We start from the raw sequence: 22,031 nt of genomic DNA on the forward strand, positions 1-22,031 counted from the left end.
AGAAAGCCCGCAGTTAGACCCCGATGAGCGATCCTCGGAACGACCCTTGGAGCGAGACCAAAGTGATAGCCGTGGAAACAAAAGAAAGAAGAGAAGTGGAGAATCAGACGAACAACCAGAAGAACCCGACGCACAGGGATTTATGGACGGACAAATTCCATACGATGCTTCCGATCTCCCACCGAACCTAACACGCATGATCCCCTGCTCATGCGGACAGCACAACCGAATCCGGAGAAACAAGAACTCATCAAGAACAATCCCGAATTTTAAAGAACCGACCTACTGTAAAGGTTGTACGGCAGCCTTTATACGATGTGCCTGTACCTCATTCGCCGTAATACGAATCAACAACAGACTTAAGTCGTTCCAGTGCAAAGGATGTGAAATGCCTTACGAACCAAATACCGAACATCTTAATGTCACTGTAAACTAAAGATTGTAAACCTCTATGTGTTTTCAGTTCTAGAACGAATCCTGGTTTGGACTCACGAAATGCATTGCCTTACTGTAATTTGCGTCTATTCCGAACATCGAAGTACTCGTGTTTAGTTTTTCTGTGTCCCCTGTTTATACGATCATTTTTTTTTCTCTCTTTTATTAAACGTGCCTTAACAATGTATTAAGAAACGTTTAATAAACCAAATCACAATCCGATGGGTACCAATCGATTACCCGCAACGACATTTGGAGGAAATCCTTGCGAAGTTCGAAATCAAAGGCCCAGCCCAGCTGGGAACGGACAATTAAGCATGGAATCAAAGATGGCAGAAGAATATTTAAAGTAAACAACTAAACGATGAAACAACTTCAACTCCCCTCATATTTGTACTTAGGAAAGATTCGATGTGCGGTGAGTTACGATGGTCAGGTTCAAACATGTTACTGCACCGAACAGGGCCACAAATTCAAAGAATGCCCAAAGAGAATACAAATAAGCAACAACAGTACGGATGAACGAGATATCCCGATGACAGCTGCTCGAAATGTGGAATTGGACGAGGAGGGATCGGCAACATCCCCCAACGAAAATCATAAAGAGGTTTCTGCTCTTGCAGAAACAGCTGAGATTCAACGCGGAGCAAAGGCAAGGAGCTCCTGGGGAGCGAGGAGCCGAGCAAGAACGGGCCTCCCATTGGAGGAGAGTCCGGAGCCCGACTCTGGTGGACGACCCTCGGAACGGGAGGAGAGTGAGAGCCGAGGAAACAAGCGAAAGAATATAAGCGGAGACTCAAACGAAGACAAAGAAAAAACTGAAGTACCACGACATAGGAACGGAAACCGCAAATTCGACTTTTCCAGTTGGGCACTCGAGACATCGGGCGACCTCTCGTGCCCCTGCGGAAACTTCCTCCGAATCAAAAGAAGCAAGGACTCCCGAAATTCACTCCCAGACTTTAAACATCCGATTTACTGTGCAGGTTGTACAGCAGTTATTTTACGATGTAATTGTACCAAATTTTCGGTCCTACATATTAAAGACAGACTTAAGCCGTTCCAGTGTGGAGCATGCGAATATACATACGAACCAAATCCCGACGATCTTAATTCCACTGTAAATTAAGATTGTAACCTTTATGTTCCTTCCTGGTTTGTAACGTATCCCAGGCCAAAATTACGAAACGCATTACGTCGTTATACTTTGTGTCTATTCCGAACTTTGAAGTACTCTGTATTCTTCCCGAAACTTATACGATCATTTTTTTATTTATTCCTTATTAAGCGTGCCTTAACACTGTTTGAGAACGTTTAATAAACAAAAACAAGGCCGTTGAAACTGTAACGTAACTTTTTCTTTATTTGTCGAACCTCTGTACTTGTACAAATGTACATATCAACGAGTATCCACAAATCCAAGATGTTAATTTCTTTTCTTAGCTAACCCTTAATTTACAAACCTACATAATGTTTTACGCATAGTGGCGCTATGTATCTATGATTACCCGCGGTACGCGCGGGTAATGTGGTTCCTAGGGTGGCAGGACTATTCTACTCATAATTGTTTCTTGGTTTCAGCTGTGTTTCCCACACTTTATTTGCTTTGTTAATGTTGCTTTGGTTATACCCCGATGAATTCTTATGCCAACTTTGTTATGTAATTTTGTTTAACGCCTCAGTAACTCGATATGATTGAACGCGTAACCATTACGTCTTTTCCGACTGATGCCCTGCATTTACTTCACGTATGATTAGTTGTCCTACTGAGAAAAAGGTAGCCTATTGAACTTGCTTTCACGTCGTTGCTCCTTAAGCCGAACGCCTATTCCGTTATTCATATTAATATTTTTATGCATCTTAACTATACCAGTCAGCAAGTTTTCCAAGCCTTGAGTGTTGATATTAAGAGATATCGTGAAAGTGCGTTTTTTGAGGTTTTTGGAGATTTTTTTGCAAACTATAAACGTGATTAAGCACTGATACCAATGGTTTGGAGATTTCTTCAAACTCCTTAAATATATACCAAATTTCAAAGTCCGAAAAAAGCATAAATGAGGAAAAGGCGATTAATACCAAAATCAAGTTGTTTCAAAATTTTCGATTTCGTGGAGTCGATGGAGAGGACAAAGAAGTTGAGATTCCTGACTTTGCAAGAGCCGCCACCCTCCTCCCAGAGGCCATTTCGCGGACAACACACCAACAACGTCATTACCGGCGTCATAGACAAAAAGTGTGTAAATGTGCTCCTGGTTGTGATATAAACCGAAGATTCCCATTATCACATCGCCACTTCAAAGAAACTTTCGTCAAGACGCATCAAAACATCGACACCATTGGCGGCCAATGCATTGAAGGGCAGGTTGTTTCATGACGTTTGTAGCCCGAATTCGAGTTTGGAAACGTTCTCTCACGTTTGGACCCTTCCTTCTAATCATAAGTCACATGTATATTGCTCTCGGCCTCGATCCCGCGGTAGCAATTCACTCTAACCAGGAGCAGCGGAATGTCGGAATCGAAAGAGATTTCATGAGAAACAAAAAAGCAAAAGTGGTTGATTTTGATGTTGTTGAGCAGCAAAGCACAGTTTTATTTTCGGATGAGGTACGCGATGTTTTGTATTCTTTTTAAATCCAGTCCATGACAGACTAATACGTTTTAAGATTATGTCCACGCTGCCTTAAAATCGAAATAAAATCGATATAAATACATCCGTTCATTTATTTAACTAAAAGAAATTTTTCTTTTAAATTTCCAAGGATACCAAGGACTCGATTATCAAAGATTTGCGTTAGAAACTATCCGCTTGCTACAAGAAGTATCAGCGAAAACTTGAAGAGCAAGAAATGCATTATAAAAACGGGTTCCAGGTCGATTCAACCCACGGACGATTCAACCCCGGACGATTCAACCCACGGACGATTCAACCCAGGACGATTCAACCCCGGACGATTCAACCCACGGACGATTCAACCCGCGGACGATTCAACCCGCGGACGATTCAACCCGCGGACGATTCAACCCACGGACGATTCAACCCGCGGACGATTCAACCCACGGACGATTCAACCCGCGGACGATTCAACCCAGGACGATTCAACCCAGGACGATTCAACCCCGGACTATTCAACTCGCAGACGATTCAACCCACGGACGATTCAACCCGCGGACGATTCAACCCACGGACGATTCAACCCAGGACGATTCAACCCCGGACTATTCAACTCGCAGACGATTCAACCCACGGACGATTCAACCCCGGACGATTCAACCCAGGACGATTCAACCCACGGACCTTTCAACCCACGGACGATTCAACCCAGGACTTTTCAACCCAGGACGATTCAACCCACGGACGATTCAACCCGCGGACGATTCAACCCGCGGACGATTCAACCCGCGGACGATTCAACCCGCGGACGATTCAACCCGCGGACGATTCAACCCACGGACGATTCAACCCGCGGACGATTCAACCCGCGGACGATTCAACCCGCGGACGATTCAACCCACGGACGATTCAACCCGCGGACGATTCAACCCACGGACGATTCAACCCGCGGACGATTCAACCCAGGACGATTCAACCCAGGACGATTCAACCCCGGACTATTCAACTCGCAGACGATTCAACCCACGGACGATTCAACCCGCGGACGATTCAACCCACGGACGATTCAACCCAGGACGATTCAACCCCGGACTATTCAACTCGCAGACGATTCAACCCACGGACGATTCAACCCCGGACGATTCAACCCAGGACGATTCAACCCACGGACCTTTCAACCCACGGACGATTCAACCCAGGACTTTTCAACCCAGGACGATTCAACCCACGGACCTTTCAACCCACGGACGATTCAACCCAGGACCATTTCTGCGTATTAAGATTGACAACTTGCAGTTTCAAATGCAATGCCTTCACATCGTGACGTCACCAGACGCGCTGAAAGGCCTTCCCTCTCTTGGTGGCTTTGGTTCTAAGTAGGCCTCTAATTTGGGGCACTGGAATTGTTTGCGGTACAAGAAAAGAGAAAAACGGAAGAATAATATTACAAAATATAGACTTTTTTTGCGTGCAATCTTCATTCCAATCAACAAACAGTTGTTTCTAAGGTTTAACTTTTAATCGACGTGTGGCTTTATTTTTCGCTAAGCAGGCCTACTAGTTACAACACGGTACATAAACTTGTTTTTATTTCAACACAAGATGTGTATTGGTATAGTGGTAAAAGCGGCATCCGTTAAATCCGGGGTTGAATCGTCCTGGGTTGAATCGTCCGTGGGTTGAAAGGTCCGTGGGTTGAATCGTCCGGAGTTGAATCGTCCGAGGTTGAATCGTCCGTGGGTTGAATCGTCCGACCACCATAAAAACGAAGTAAGCTTTCAAAATACATGGCAATGCATTTTACGGCTACAGCATGTGATTTGATGTGCTGCTGATATAGTCTCGGCCATTTATGAGTATCATTTTTTTCCAATTCAGCTTAAACAAGCAAACGAGTTGGTGAGTAATTGACTGGAGAAAATGAAAGAGGCGAATGAAAAAGCTGTATAATCCGTGATAAAAATGTTGTATTATCCGTGATCCGACTCCGGGTGAGATCGATCGCTATGTAAATTATGTTTGTTTTAAACGCTCGCTCATATACCCTCCACTTTGCATATATACGTAACATCCTATAACGGTCCCTGCGGATCGATTCAATCAACAGACGATTCTACCCAGGACTGCCCAACCAACATCTATGTGTTGAATAGTCTTTGGGTCGAATTGTCCTTTGTTTGCTCGTACTGGGTTGAATTGTTCTTGGGTTAAATTGACCGACTACACTTTTTAAAGAATAATTAAGTTGTAACTTATAACCCTCTTTCGAAAATTTGAAATGTCTAACATCAGTCAAAGTAAAAATCAGGACATGTTTTTCTTTAGTAACTTTTATGCATTTTGTGTTGTGGGGACCCAGCCCCTTTCTCGAAAAAAAAAAACGTTCCCGTGCTACCACGAAAAAACATTAGCCCTATCAACTTCAATATCGTTTAAACGTAATACCGACTATATTTCAAATGCTGAAGATTAAAAATCCCGTAAAAACGTGAAAGAAATCTGCAAAATCCCTATCATCGAGCAACTAACAACCAAAGTACTTGAAGGGTTAGTATCAAAAAGGACTTTTGTTATCGGGATTTTCCTGTCTTGCAGTTCTTTATGTAGGCCTATTGTATATATTTCAGATTTTTAGTTGGCAATTTTATGAAAAGAAGTGTATCAAAAGTAACTAAGTTTATTCTACAGCAGTAAATGAAACATGTGTTGAAAAACCTACATGAAGTATATAATTACAGGGCTGGAAAAAGTACTTTAGCGCTTCCCGGCGTTGAGGGATAAAATTGTAAATGGATGCCGCAGCCTATAGTCAAACTCAAGCATTCACTTAAAAGGATAAAACCGTTTATTCAAAACAGTGATGCATTCACACTTCTTGAACAAGCAAACTTTTATTGTTTTCTTTCATTTAACTCTGCCAGAAATGAACGAAAATCCAAGTAGGTTGCCATTTGTAAATAACCTAAGCATAAAACAACATAAATGTAAAATTTAGAATCTTAACAAAAGTATAAACCTACACTGCAAATAAAAATGGTTTTTATTTGTCTCGCTAGTTGATGAGAAATAATGGGTAATTTTAAAGTGGGAACTAGATGATAATTACATTGTAAAAACACATAATCTGGAAAGACGGCTCCGACCATCGAACTACAGTACCTATATGTTGGTTGTTCCCAGCCTACTTAGATCGGGACGAGTGCAATACGGAAACTTTGGTGTTGCACCTGACCTGACCGAAGCACACATGGGTAAAGTGCAATACAGATTAGCTGAAGAATCCGAATCAACATTGGTGAACAAACCAGGTTTAACATAAATATTTCCCTTGATTCTGACCTAATGATAACTTACCTCCTTGCTTAATAATTCTGCCGTTAAATGACGGTAATATTTAATCAAACGCTTGGTATAAGCATAGGTCAGAGTAGGCTACCAGACAATCTGAAGAGTGACAGAAATTGCTGTGAGACCGGGACCAGTGCAATATCACATACTCTATAGACATTGCTCTTAGTTACGACCTCGCAGTTATTTCAATATTTAGAACTAAACGCAACTTGTGTCTGCAAGTATCTTGTACAGCAGAAAACCTACATCATCACCAAAATTCAAAACTTACCAAATGTTCGTTTGAACAGAAACGGATAAGAAAACGCCGTTGGTTATTTCTTCACTTCAGTGAAGAAAGCGGACAAAGAAGTCGTATCAGTTTACATGGGAGTATCGCTTAATGATCAACAGCGTCCCTTGCGTTGCTTCATCCAATCCGTATCACGGTTGTACTAATAATCACTCACAATCCTTGTTTAGTCTTTCTTCAAGTTAGACAAAAGAACTCAGTCTAGCTTAAACGCAATCCTTTGATATGACGTCAATTATTACCCTTTTCGTTCGCGTTCTATGTTAGTAGTTGGGTTGCCGTCTCGAGTTACCCGCGTCGCATTTTTATTCTCTGAAATGCGATACGCCTGTTTGTATGGCTAGGTATATGTTTCACACGACTAGACAAGCGATACATAACTTTACCATCGGTTACTGTAGTAAGTTTTTGTTACTCTCGCATTAATTGTATTGAAACGTTTTTGTTCTCACAGTGTAGACTGTAGACCTTTCACGGAAGGCGCTCATTTTAAGACAAATTTACTATTTAAAATCTTGTAAATGTTGTCGCTATGGAATCACCGTTATAAGCGCATTCCAGTAGACATAAATCTTTCAAAAACTTGTCAACTAATCACAATATGTTACAGTTCAATGTTTGATGTTTATGATAAAAATGTTCAACTAAACCAACAATGCAAAGTATTTTTGGCAGTATGAGTGCATATATTGCATTGAAAATAAAAGACCAAAGAAACCAAAAGGCAACCACATTGATCAGCACCAACAAAATATTGCATTTAAACAAAAAAGCAATTGAGCTTTTTCAAAAAAAGTAATATCGCAGCACATTCTAAAACGGCATTTCAATGTTTGCAAAACGTATTTCCACAGAACATTTGAGCTATTCTTCGTTGTAAGGGGCCAATTTCAACCTTGGTATTATGTTCATTGAAGTAAGTTCTTGAAATAATAGCTTACACGCGTACGGCATCTTTAAGGTTGCAACGTTCTTGGACGATCTGCAAAACTGGCACCAACTGTCGTATCCAAGCAACCCACATTTTCCACAAACATCAACCTGTTTAAAATAATCAATAAATATTTGAGAAAGAAAAAAATAAAAATAAATGAGAGGAAAAGTTCTTTTCTAACAAAGCAAGAGCTTCACAAAACCTACATTAACATTGGTTTGATGAACGTTTGCTTTCATAGTTGATTAATATAATTAATACCAGAAAACAGAACAACTTACTTCAAATTGATCACTTGAAATCATTAGCCTTTCCAAAAGCAACATGCTTGCCCCATATCCAATCAAACAGTCTCTTTCCATCTCACCCAAACGTAATCCTCCGTCTCGTGACCGCCCTTCAGTTGGTTGCCTATTAAATAATTTAATGAATGTTTAGCAATACAGCTTGGAAAAACCAGTATAATTATTTGTCATCATTGAAAACTTTTTTCCCTAACAATGCAAGCCTTCAGTTTGTAACGTTTCCGTTTGATCTATATATCAGGGCTACATAAAAAAGAAAATTAAACATCTAACCTGGTTAGAACAGCTCTCGGCCCTCTTGCTCTGGCATGCATTTTGTCTAAAACCATGTGTTTAAGCTTCTGGTAATACACCGGGCCTTGGTATATGTATGCCTCGAGAGATTCTCTGTACATAGGTGCGCGAATTTATGAAATAAATGCAATATTATGAAATGATAATCTTAATTCCCTGTTTTCTGTTACAAACAGGTCATATAAAGCTTCGGATTTCGTTCTAGAGACCGTAGACATACCCAGTAATGCCAGAGGTAAGACAATCTTTTCCAGCGAAGTTATATCCATGGTCAACTAGAATCTGTGACAAATCTTCTACTTTGTCACCACCAAACGCAGTTCCATAATGAAATTTTCCCTCAACAGCACCTGTAAAAACACATGAAACTTGCCTAATAAATCGATTAGTGAGTGAGTCAGGAGAGAAAAAAAATGAAGTGATTATAATAACCGTTTAATTTATATTAGATATTATACATATAATTCATATAATATAAATTACATTTAATGATGATGAAATGAAAACATGTTGGTTAAGTTTTAGTTGTAGCAACTGGCGTATGACAAAACCTGCTTTGCTGCCGAGTAATTCCAATAATTTTCCAACCGTCATTCGAGATGGGTAACCGTGAGGATTCATTATCACGTCTGGACAAATGCCCTTGTCATTGAAAGGCATGTCTTCTTGAGGCACTATCAACCCAGTAACGCCTGCACAAATATAATAATCTCCGAGTGATTACAGTATTTACTTCCTTAAGGCAACAGCCATTTGTGTTCAGCATATTGCAACATATGACTAAAATTCGTGGGAAGAAATACATGTCGAAACTTTCACATTACCATGTAAACACATTCATGCATACACATACACACGGATAAAAACGCAATCAAAAAAAGTAAAACACAATTAATTTCATTTGTTTTGCGCAACACTACAACCATTATAAATATTATTTGATAATTATTAACATAATAGCAATACATTTTAGTCCTTAAAAATAAATTCCAATATCTGACGTGTTACTCGTGTATATGGATAAAGACTGCATAGAAAGGATATACAGTATACCTTTCTGGCCGTGTCTGCTACTGAATTTATCACCCAGCTCAGGTCGTCTGGTTTGACGCAAAAGTATTTTTATCAAAAACGATTCTTCATTATTGGATGAAACCATCACCTGGAAAACAATATATATACCAGTAATTAGAAGTTAATTATGAAGCAAAACAAAGTAATGTGGCCAAAAACAAAACTGCAGGACATATATGCCACTTTGGGCTAGAATTGGACGATATGAACCAAACCTGTACTGATTGAGATTAAACTTTGATTGACAAATTTGGAAGAAACTACAAAATTACCTACAAAATACTGGAGTTTGACAAAGAAGATCTGTATATTTTTTTGCTGGCAAACATCCATCACAAAAAATAACAAATATTTTTCAACGAAGATCATTTATGTAAATATGAAGTTTTGTTTTAAAAACAGATTAACTTTTTGTTAAGAAAGTAATTCTACAGCAATTACATTATTTTGCAACTCAAACTGAGTAAAGGATTGAAAAAATTATTTTATTTGAAATGACACAAATAATTTCAGTGTTTGTTTATGTCAAGCGGGTTGGCATGACAATAACAAATAAATAAAGTACATTAACTCATTATATTACATTAATTTATTTTGGCTCAAGAAATACCTAATTCTAACCTTTTCTATCATGGATGGGACAGGTCCTCGATAGGAGCTGGGAGTTTCTTGAAATGAAGGTGCTTGATCTTTGCTGATGACACTAGTTTGCACAGGACACGATTTGTTAACTAACACCTGTGTGGAATTTTAACGTTACAACAGATCAAAATTAAAAAATGTAGAATAACAATGCTCATATTCAAGTTTCTGTAACAAATAATATTCAAAAAGTTAAGTACGCATAAACATTACTTGCAAGTTATTACACTGTGTTATTAACAACTATTAAACAAAAATAAAAAATAAAAACAGGTTTTCAGATTTACGACTAAATAAATAAAGTATTGAGTAGATTTTCACAGAAAAAAAGACTAAGAAGACAACAAAATTACCTGTTTACTTTCTACACGCATTCCTGGCATAACAATTCCATCGGCATCAAGAGCTTGATGCTTCCAGATAGGCTCTCTTGTGTCAGCATTTAATGCAGGTCCCATTACTTTGTCATAAGTTTGATTGGCATATCTCTTCAAGATACACTTCTGGTTTCGATACACCAAGCATCGTCCATAACCTTGCAATGAAAATAAAGTTACTTGTATGCATTGCACTTTATTGTTTCAATTTTTAGAAGCAGAATCAACCTAGTAATAAACTTAGTGGCTGAGTATTCAGAGTGTTGGAATTGCAATAATGCGGCCAATGTTCGATACCCAATGGCACTACTGTTGTAATGTCCTTGGGCAAAGCATTAATGACCCATGCTCCTGTTCAATGGATCTGGCGAAAAGTTCTAAATTCGGACAATATGATATAAAAAGCCAAAAAAACAAATAAAGTGTGACAATCGGAACTTACACAAAGGCTAGCTTTGCAACCGGGGCTCGAGTAATAAGCAATCATTATTGCCGAGTGTAAGTCAAGCAAAGACTTTCCTCAGTCCAAAAATAAAGGTTATGATATCATATCAGTATAAGCCATATCAATTAATATTAATACCAGCGATTCTCAACCATGGCTCTTAGAGCCGGCTCTCATCAATGCTGTGATTCCTGTGAAAACCATTAACAATTTTGCTGAAAAAAACTCAATAACAAAAATGCTACAACATCTTTCATATTCTAGAACACGGCTTCTCGATTCAAGTTGCCCAGGAATACAGTGTTGAAAAAGAAGTGTGAGAATGCACATTCTTAAAAATAAAGTATGCCATGTGTTGGAGCCCTCAAAATAGCTATTTCAAGAGCACTTTCCATAAGAAAAAGTGTGGGAATGCAATTCCCACCCTAGTACATCCCTTCTGGGTACGGATTAAACTACAGCTACAAGTGTGAGAATCCATCAAAAAAAAGTATCATGTATTCAAAGCAGGAAGAGCGAGCAACCTTCAGTCCGTCATATAGATCATATGACTGCCAATATATATTAAAGCTAATATGTGTAAAAAAACTGACATCATTTGTCATATACTCTGCGAATAAAATCCAAAAATATATGGGGGTATATACAATTTTGACGGGACAAAATTTATCATGTTTTCCTTGAAGGCAAGTCAATCGTTCGATCAAAGTGAGGTGATAAACAAATCCAAAAGCAGTGCTATAGAAGTCTTCAGGCTGCTTTTATCAATCGCAGTTAAAAGATATATCTAACAATGGTACCTGTTAGTTTTAGTAAAATAAGAAAACATATAGGTTGGCACTCTAAAGGTTAACTGTATTTTTGATTTTTCTACACAAACTTTCGCAAACATAAGCTTACTTCTTCAGGTGGACTAAGAAAATGCATATTTTTAGTAACAATAATGTTATCGCTTGTTGCGATTATTTGTGAACATGTTTTGAATTTGGCTCTGACGTTGAAAAAGTTGAAAAACACTGATTAAGACACTTATCTTTGTAAGTTTGAGTATTGAGATATTGACACATTGGTGTTAGCTGGACTAGACTAATCATTCATGCAAAAACCTATTGTCTACCAGTCGTTATATACCTCTGTCAACAGAAGATTTGTTGAGAATCAATGCATCTTCAATGTCATACCCACTGTAACTCATAACAGCTATAACAGCATTTTGTCCAGCTGGAAGCTTCTCAAAATTGATCAATTCAATAGTCCTCGATTTCACAAGTGGGGCCTACATGTCGATAACACAGACATGAAATTTTTAGCATAATTATGAAAGACTTACAATATACTTTAGCTAAAAGGCATAAACAAACTCTATATTGTCTTTAGAAAATTTAAGCTACGTGGCCACTAATTACGTACAGCAAGGAAAAAATGCAAGGCAAAAAGACTGGAACAAAGACCAACATTATTGTATTGTCCAGACAAATTTATGGCTGTTTAGTTGGTAAGATAAGTTTATGAAACCAGTTTATATCATATGTTGCCATTTTTTACCACAGAGCTAGGTAAGTCTCATTTCAAGTATAATTTTAACTGGAATAGAATTACCTGTGGATAGACAAGAAGATACATCAGTGTATCAATCCTCTGCTGTTGGTTGTATCCAATGGTACCTTAAAGTAGACGCAATCAAGTATAGGATTATCGGAAACCAAAATATTTAACTTGCTATAATTTACAGCTTTAAGTTTTTGGCAGAGTTCATCAATACCAATTTATATGTAAGTAACAGAATAAATCACAAAATATACCCATGGCTTGTTTCCCCATAGCACATTGATACGTATTTCGTGGTGACTGGTTATGGTGAGGGTATGGGATCAATCCAGCACAAACTCCCAAAAGCGTGAATGGTTCTATTTCCAAATGAGTTGTTTTGCTAAAAATAAGCATATTGAATAAAGACTTAGTGAGGAGCTTTCTTTTATATGGGTCTTTTCAAAGACTGTGCTAATAACTACTCTAATAACATACTGGTTGATGCATTTCTCATCAAGAGCGATGTTACAGTCGTTTTCTTCATTCACATCCAAATACTCAACAAAGCCTCCACGTAAAAAATCTTCAAATGAACGCAAGCCAGATTTCAGTTCTTCAATTTGCTTTGATGTAACTCTTGGTTTTCCTTGCTCCACGATTATGTAGGGCCTACAAGAGTGCATTTTATTAACACAAAACAATCAAACTACAAACACATAACTGAATGTAACTAGGTTTTTCTTACATCCAGTGCATCGACTCAAAAGTCGTTTTAGTGTTAGAGTTAGACACAATGACAGTCATATAATATAAACGAGAATATTTTTCAAAAAAGCAAGATAATGTAGTTGCAGTTAATTAAAAATGTACTAAGACGGCGTTTACTGTAAATCTGTATAGTTAATAAAAAGTGGACCTACTAGATGTTTAAATGTGAAAACGTTATGGAAAACTTTCCAAAAAATTATTTCTGCGCCATTGGGCAATTTTACTTAAAGAAACTAGTTAGTGCTGATATTAAAGATTAAGGCACCACTAAATATATAATACCATTAGACATAAATAACATAGTAAAAAGTCTTCATACAAAATCGGGTGTAGCAACTTATACAACTCCGCTTAGCAAAAGGCACATGCAGTAAAAACGGCACATCCTCAGCAGCTTTTAGTTCAAAAGTCTAACTCAAAAGTACAATTTTCAAAGCAAACGATCACAACATAATGACATGTGGTCATTAGTTATAACATAACATGTGCTAAGTGCTTTACAAACTGGGGTCATGAAAACGTTTGGAGAGAATTTATGGTTTTATTTGGTGTTCCACAAAAACTATCAATCTAAAACTTGAGAAACACCTAAAATTACCATACTCTGAATCAGGGGTTCTTAAACTTTTTGGCACACGCCCCCCTTGACAGTACCTAAAAATTTCGCGCCCCACCTCATTGCAAAATAAAAAAGCATTAAACAAAAAAACAATTTATTTTCAATTAACTTTCATTGATGTGAAGGATGTAGTTGTTTTTTGGAAACCAAACGTTTAATTCGAGGCTTTGTAGAAGATAATGCACATCTTAGGTCGGCTTCACAGTCAAGTTTGTTCCTAGGTTTTGTCTTTATATTCATGAAGATGACGCTGCAAACGACTTGGTCTCAAAACGTCGTTGCTTAGCTTTTCTAAGCATATCACGCATTGCGGTACGACTTTTCCGTTCACTGTGGTATCTATAAAGCCATACTTCAGATAATTTTGGTCATACTTTCTCTTTTTTCTATTCATTTTGTGTCAATACAATTAGTTTAATTACTAAAATACCTGGTTATTAAATCAATACTAAAATTAAATTTTACTTAATTTTACGGTTTTAATATTGGCTGACGTTGGTTTTACCCTATTTAAACCGGGTGCGCGACATTACTATTTTTATTATGTGTGGCCGGACACTGCACACAAATTTTCAATCGTTAATGACTCGAAAATTATACTTCGTAAACTGATCGGATATTTACAGGTTAGTAGAAAAAACATCTGGCTTCCTGTATACATCATAATTGTAAAACTAAAGAAAATGCATTTAGTGTAAATTAAGTATTTCTACAAGTGATACATTTGTAAAAGTTTTTCTTGTTACGCCGCCCCCCGTTGTGAGAAAAAACAGGTCACTGCAAAAAGAGAACACAAGAGAACAGTTAGTCGAGCTAGGAGTGCGTGAATGAGTAAACGAAAACAATACGCTTCAATGCGGAGAAACACCAAATATTATGACGTTGCAATTGACGTATTTCAGAATCCAAATTTCAAAAATACAATTGCCATCGTGACACACTTTAAAATTTTAGTAAAAATAAACCTATAGTGAAAGTCAAGAAAGCATGTTTAGACATAGCTCATATAATAGACAGTTTGTCATCTCTCGCGCCCCCCTTACGAATGTTACACGCCCCCCAGTTTAAGAACCACTGCTCTGAATTATCAAAACTAATTAAAAAACACAAACAGTTTGGCAATATTAGGGAATAATATACTACGAGTATTGCCATGGAATATAGTGAAATTGCGAGAAAGATTGTTGGTGACTGTGTAAAATTCTCAAAAAGGCTAATAAAATAGAAAAATGAAAACACTGATTAGCATGGTTGGGAAGTGCTGCATTGGTTGCTGGTTTGTATGTCATGTATAAATGTCAAAATTACCTGCATAGTCTTCCACCGTCAGATGAAATGAACACAGTCCTATGTGCTCGATTGGTACAAACTGAAATAAAATCATTGAGATAACCATGTCTCCTCATAAGACGCAGTGTGTTCACTAATGCAACTGGATCCCGAATAACTCCAACAACATTTCCATTAAGAAATACAATATACGAAAGAGTAGAGTGAATTTCTTCACCTGTGAAACATATATATGTGTTTGCATATCGCATAACTATTTCAATTGCTTCAAAAATGAAAATGTTATAGACAGACATGTTACAAAAGTTTAAGTTTAGCATGTTATAACTTTACAAAATTCTGACACACAAACTGATACTAAAACAAACCATACCAGTGAAATGAACTACAGGTATATTAAAAATGCTTTTCAGTAATTTATGACAAGACAAAGTGTTGTACTGTAGATACCTCCTAATACAAACACATCCTCTACACCCAAGTTGAGTAGAAGTCTTATCGTCGGCTTTTCGTCAACATCTACAGTGATATGTGTCATCAAAGCAAGATTTTTGACAAGACCTATAAATATATCCCCAAATCATAGAAAAGCACCAACGGATGGGAGCATTACATATTCTATATGCTTTGAAAGACAAAAACTTGGTGCTATGTGCATTTAACCTTACACCGCAACAACCTTTTAAAATAAACTTTTTGGACAATCAAAACCACTTTACATATAACTAGATTAGCTAGAATAACCTACCACAAGCTTCTCCTTCTGGTGTGTCAGATGGACAGAGCATACCCCATTGAGAAGGCTGAAGTGAACGAGGGCCACTAACTTTTCTTGTCTTTTCAAACTGGGATGCAATACGAGTCATCATACCCAAAGCAGAAATATATGACAGACGAGTCAAAACTTGGGTAACACCTTTCCTCTCCATTTTGAATCTTTTCACAACCCAATTTCCCTAAACAATGAAAATGGTATGAACATTTATTCAATTCCTGAGTGCAAAACCATCGTAATTTGTGGATAATTCAGTTTAAGCTTGAACTATTTTTAGTTTTGGATAGTGTATTTTAGGACAATTTTTGTGTAATTCTTGTTTTGCTTTCAACCAAAAGGTATTTTTGCAACAAGCCAAAGATATTATACAGATTATTTAGTGTTATATGTAAATGAAGTTGTGTGTATGATTTCTATGGGTACGAGCTTCACCTGCATCTATATACGATACACGTGTTAGAAGGGCAGAGAGCCCTTGAGCACTAATAAAGCTTATTGTGTGCAATCCCTGTGTGCAACGCGACAAACACTACAGATTTCACTGACAAATCTGTCAAAGGAGTGGAAACTAATCAGTCTTTGACGACCAAACAATTAGGTTTTTTAAAAACGTACAATCGTTGAAAAGGAAAATATTACAGTATCTAAATAACAACCTAATAGAAAATTATATGAAGCGCTCTTTAAATTCAGACAAAAAAATCTGCGGTTACCGTAGATATGGCAATAACTAGTGAGGAAGTAATCAAGTCTTGGCGCATGTGACGCACTACATCAAACTGAGCTGCTCTTGGTTTAGGTATGGTAAGATCAGCAATCTTCTTGAGTTCAGAATTAAACCTCTTGAAAACATCTTCAAACAGCAGTGAAACAAGCTGAAAATGTACTTCACATGAGTTAAGCAATAAAGGTTGAAAAGTATGTTGCAATCTTTTTATAATTAATATGCAATGCATTGAAGGGCGATGATCATCACATCCAGCAATACTATATCCATTACCCCTCCAGCAAGTTCCATTCTCTTATTCCCATAATAATCTCGATCATCAACCTCCAGCTGTCCTAGTTGGGTCAAAATGACGCGGCGTATCATTAAGGCCAAGTACACTGCCTATATTTTGGTACAAAAATGAATGACCATTACATACATATGATGAGTTTTCAGTTGATAACAGTTATAATAAATTTAGTTAACAATTATTGAGGCAAACTTGTATTTAAAATTTACAGGAAAATTGAAAAGCTAAAACAAGGCTCCCTACAACTCCTACTTTTGATTGGTAATTCCAATCAATAACTGGGACATGTGCTAAAAATGTTGTAGCGAGCCAATCACGAGCTTCATCAGTTCTTGATCTTCGAACTGAACCCCATGAACCCCTCTGTCGACGAATTTTACTGCCAATATATCGAGATGCTTGAAGTTGAGTGAAGATCTGCAGCAAAGGCAGTAAAAGCTTATTCTACAAGCTCACGTAAGACATATGTATGTATTTGCAAATTGAAAATCAAACGAGTACCATGCAGTGTTTTAAAATTCTTTTACCTCAAGTTTGTGACAATGTTCAATAGATGAGGCAAATAGTGACATCACATTTTCTTCAGTCCCAATAAGCTGCATTATTGACTGGTCACTTTCTACAGCCATTGCCTGTAGTAAAAATGTTTTCCTTGTTTCATACAAATAAAAAGTTGTACAAGAAACTAAGCAGCTTATTTACTGGCCACATTAAACTGATGAAGATAACATACAATTTAACCTTACAATTTGTGTTGTAATATAACTGTTAGCTTTGTAACATTTTGGAGATTTTACATTATATAACGTAATTAGGAAATTAATTATTAACAACCAATGTTCTTACTTTAAAAATAACACAAACTGGCATGTCTTCAGATAAAGCATTTTGTTGCAGGTAGAACAATCCTTTTTTTTGAATGACATTGACACGTGTTTTCTTTTCATGAGTTGAACTATGAACTGAACAGGCACATAGATTTTTTCTGTCCCTTTCAACAATCATTCTATTTTTTGACATCTGTTCTTGAATCAATATGACCTAAGAATGCAAATTTCTGTTACAAAACAAAAAATCTGCAAGTGTGTGTGCTGATACATAACTTGCTTGCTTAACTGCAAGCTACCGAGCTGATTTTTTGAAAAATTTTACTTTGAGTTCCAAAAAGAAAACTTCTAGTGATCTGTAACTTGAGTAAATTCTATTGCGTTGGTGACATAGAAAATGGATTATGACATAAGTCAAATTAAACTTTAAATCAATAAGATCAAAAACCTATTCATAAACTAAATACGACTAATACAGTAGAAACTGTCCATAATGACATTTTGTGTAAAGTATCAGCCATTGCAATGTCGCATTTGCAAACCAAAAAACTGACTTCACTAAAAGTGACTTCGAATATAAGAACACTTTGATTACAGTGACACCACATTTCTGTTCTTTGAGGTTTAAATGTCTGCATAAGGCCTTTCCCATGTCAAAATTGGTTAAAGATGTTTAAGAAAAACAAAAAAAACTTTTTGATTTTCTGAAAAAATAATAGGCTTTGCAGATTACATGCCCGGCCTAATTCTCTATTGTGCTGCATGTGGTGTTGATTTAAATAGTGTTGTTGTGTTTGTGAAGTTGTCACTAGTTAGTATGCATATAGGTGATAACAGAGGTCTCAACCACAGGCACCAGACCATAGACAGTTTGTAGCCAAGTGGCGAAGGTTTCAGTCATCTAATCAAAGGTGAAAGATTAAAAATGATAATTTTGCTGTGATTTGTGCAGGTAAAACAGGATACCTATTGAATCAGTTCCAGATAATACCATCTTGTTGGCTGTTGCAGTGATGGCATGTTGATGTTTTCACTGAGCTACTATACGACACATGTTATGGGAAAAGCACATTTATTACAGTAATATACTTTGGTAAAGCATTCAGTATAGCTCGGCAAAGACTCCTGTTAATTTTTGAGAGGACATGAACAGAAGCCATCACCGCACAAGTTGTTTCCTTTCAATTCTCTCCGTGAGCAGCAGCAGAATTAGATTTCTTGTTGCATAAAATTCATTGTAAGCTATACATTGGCATCTGTGCTACAGTGCAGGCAGTGACACAGCCTGGAAAATCCTTGCGATGTCTGGGAACTCTATTTAAATCACGCACTGGTGCACTGGTGCACTGGTGCACTGGTACGGTATCATAATCTTTATCCGCAGACTGTCTGGTAAACTTTCAGATTCGCACCGAGGGAATTTTTTCACAAGGACGCCTATGAAGTTATACATTGTGCTTATTTCAGGCAAGGTTGGTTATTTGTGATAATTAAATTAATACGCTTTAATGTGGCAAAATATTGTTCTATCTCTGTGAATTCTCTTTTGCTGCAATTAAGGAAATTTTACACTTTAAGAAGTAAAATGTGAAACGCATGAGCAGTTCACCTGGCACTAAACACCCTTTACATCTATTTGTAACAAAAGGCACTGTGACAAAACCATGTCAAAGCACGTTGTTAAAAATAGATAGTTACGTTACGTGAAAATTTTCAGATAAATTTGAAATAGCACCATAACAGGTCTTGAGTTAGCATAACAATAAATTTTTGCCTGTGTTATTGTTTATGCTTAACCTGTCAGTCTGTGCAACAAGTAGGATGCATGAAACTGGACCATGGTATAAAAAAGGTGGGAGATCATTGGGCTGTCACATCATGCAGTAGTCTACATTTTGGTAAGATTTTTTAGTCTTTCTATTGTACTTAGTACCCGAATCAACAAGAATGGCTACATAGGGTCACATGGGGTCATTTTCTTTAATTTGCCTATAACATCATTCACTTATACTTATAGTTACATTTTTTTGAGGTTTCTTCAGTTATCAGATTTCACAGATGGGTAATTTCTACTGTATAAAAATATAACGTATATACACTTTTTCAACTCCTTTGACAACGAAGTAGCCTCCTGGATCATACGGGCATTCATTAAGTTTTGCCAACTCGGCAGGATTCTTCCCAGTTAAAATGCAATTAGAACTTCTCAACATTATTGGCATCCTGAAACATGAAACGTATATATATACTATGTACATACAAATACAGTGACAAAAAGTGGTTAAAACTGATAAAAATAACAAATTATATTCGGCCAGTTTTGTTTGTTATGCGGAAGTTCTTCAACAAAAACAACTTAAACTGCTGTAAGTTTATCTTACTTTAAACACAATGTCTAACCTTCCAATGGGAAGTGCTTTTCGAATAACTCTTTGTTGACCCCTGGTATACTCTATGTCCACAGTGATAGGAGCTGAGTATGTCATATCTCTTAAACGACATTCATGAGGTGATACTGCACGAGTTACATTAAAACTTTCTTCAATATCTGGGGTACCTAAATCGCGGAAATAGGTTTGTGGATAATACAAAAGATATGTAGGCATAATACACAATTATCCAGATTTAAGTAACAAACTGCTTATAATTAGGGCGATTATTTTTTGACCTAAAAAACGAAAGTTTTTGACTTAAAAATTGAAAATTTTGACAATATTTGACATTAAAAAACTTTTTTTTGACAAAGTTTGACATATGAATATTTTAAGTATTTAAATTACCCATTATTGTACAAAAAGTTAAAATTTATTGTAGTAAAGAAGGGAAAAAATCTGAAAACAGACCTAGCCTATTCTGAAAAGGGAAATGAACTAAGTACAAATTACTGCCAAAAAAACTGCAACTAAAACACAACAAAAACTGTTCAATACATTTGTCTAAACCAGTGATTCCCAACAGCGGCTCTTAGAGCCGCATGCGGTACCAAGCTAGCCTTCTTGTGGCTCTCATTGACCCCTGAAAATCCCTCAAAAATTATAAAAAATCTATTTATAATAATTAGGGCGATTATTTTTTGACTTGTCAGTTGGAGTCAAAAGTTGGACATTAAATTGATTTGTGTTATTTTTCTTGTTAGTGTTGCTATTCGTTGGTGCATGCTTTAATGCTTTAAAATTTTCGTTCTAATTACATGAGACAATGGGCCATTTACAACAGTATTAAGTAGGCTGCAAGGTGTACCGTGTAAAATGACAAGTTCGCCTACAGTGCAACCTCTACGACACCACGACAATGCAGTTTGTAAGCAATTTTGATTTGGTAAAAAATTTTGACTTTTTAAACAATTTTGACAATTTTTTGACCTAACGCTGGAAATTTGACAAATTTTTGACTTTTTTTGACAAGTCAAAAAATAATCGCCCTACTTATAATGCAAAGAAGTTTAATTAAATTGGCATATTACACCTAACTCATTATTTAATATTTAATAAAAAAAAAACTATATATATACACAATCGTACAAAATACAACAAATTCACGTTCATGCTAATGATATCTTTATAAAAAAATCTTACCTACATGTATGTCCAAATATTCTAGATACCAGTTAGGGTCAGCATCACTCAATACCTTCTTGTTTGCTTTTAAAATATTCTTGATATCAACATTGATAAGATAATTAAAAGAATCGATGTGCTGTTTCACAAGCCCCTTGACTTTTAAGAACTCTGGCAGCAACAACCATTTTTCCTAAATAATAAATTAAAAACACAACTTTTGGTAAAAAAAACGGATAGGCCTATCTTTCTAAAAAGTTACAATTCTCTATGAAAACCAGACTAATTTGTATTCCGCCATGAGCCCATGACTTATAGTAACCAATTTAATGCAATGCATAGAGTGATTTCAGAATATTTTTTAAGTGAAAACATCGGTTTGACCTCAATGTTAGAAATCGGTTTTTGAAGGTCCAACGTTTCCTTTGAATCAAGTACCGGTATTTCAGTCTTCACGTATATCTGACTTTTGTCATTCATGTTTGATTTTCTGCAGCCAGCCTGGGATTTCAGATATGTCGAATTACTACTTCTTAAACATTGTAAAAGCACAAACTCCAACAACTCTTATTTTACATTGAAAAAGAATATATCACGCAAAGCAATGCAAACAGCCTACACATGGCATATATCTATACCTATTCCTTAATTTAGTTTACTTCAAGCGCCACCAAAAAAAAACAGCTTCGCTTGGATCGCTAAGTTCGCTGGACTTGGACCGCTTGGGAAACTTTCTTCGCTTGTGGACGGGTTTGAATCTGAATTGTAAAATTCAAATGGAATCGGTGATGACGGAAACATTTTCAAAGTTGGTAGGGCCACTGGTGTATTTAGGACTGCGTTAAAGGGGCAAAATTTTAAAAACTTTGATTCGATTTTTTTGTCT

The 22,031-nt window shown here is 36.7% G+C and overlaps 1 protein-coding gene across 2 annotated transcripts; it reads right to left on the reverse strand.

Moving 5' to 3' along the window:
• Nucleotides 1-7,293: 7,293 nt before the first annotated feature.
• Nucleotides 7,294-21,908, reverse strand: LOC143451344 (DNA-directed RNA polymerase III subunit RPC2-like). Of its 2 annotated transcripts, XM_076951823.1 has the most exons (25): nt 21,784-21,908; nt 21,530-21,646; nt 21,164-21,338; nt 19,989-20,145; nt 19,688-19,811; nt 17,608-17,802; nt 17,289-17,393; nt 17,014-17,178; nt 16,743-16,853; nt 16,456-16,617; nt 15,716-15,923; nt 15,418-15,528; nt 14,986-15,184; nt 12,786-12,959; nt 12,563-12,690; nt 12,360-12,424; nt 11,892-12,036; nt 10,292-10,473; nt 9,918-10,034; nt 9,276-9,384; nt 8,774-8,914; nt 8,443-8,572; nt 8,202-8,315; nt 7,905-8,034; nt 7,294-7,730 (listed from the first exon to the last, which is right to left on the reverse strand). In XM_076951823.1, the coding sequence occupies exons 2-25, from the start codon at nt 21,623-21,625 to the stop codon at nt 7,554-7,556; spliced, it is 3,420 nt and encodes a 1,139-aa protein (XP_076807938.1). In that variant the 5' UTR covers nt 21,626-21,646; nt 21,784-21,908; the 3' UTR covers nt 7,294-7,553. The 2 variants fall into 2 exon arrangements, with proteins under 2 accessions (XP_076807938.1, XP_076807936.1); XM_076951821.1 differs by lacking the exon at nt 21,784-21,908 and having other exon boundaries at nt 21,530-21,777.
• Between the last annotated feature and the right edge of the window lie 123 nt (nt 21,909-22,031).

This window comes from Clavelina lepadiformis, chromosome 4 (assembly GCF_947623445.1).
Source record: "Clavelina lepadiformis chromosome 4, kaClaLepa1.1, whole genome shotgun sequence".
NCBI classification, from domain to species: Eukaryota; Metazoa; Chordata; class Ascidiacea; order Aplousobranchia; family Clavelinidae; genus Clavelina; species Clavelina lepadiformis.

What these genes read in the sequence shown, in the direction of transcription:
- LOC143451344 (XM_076951823.1), bottom strand. Translation starts at nt 21,625, where the DNA reads ATGAATGACAAAAGTCAGATATACGTGAAGACTGAAATACCGGTACTT. An exon ending in TTGTCAAAGGAGTTGAAAAA is followed by an intron (nt 17,803 to 19,687) that starts GTGTATATACGT and finishes TTGCATTCTTAG; the next exon opens with GTCATATTGATTCAAGAACA. An exon ending in CTTACCTCTGGCATTACTGG is followed by an intron (nt 8,316 to 8,442) that starts GTATGTCTACGG and finishes ACCTATGTACAG; the next exon opens with AGAATCTCTCGAGGCATACA.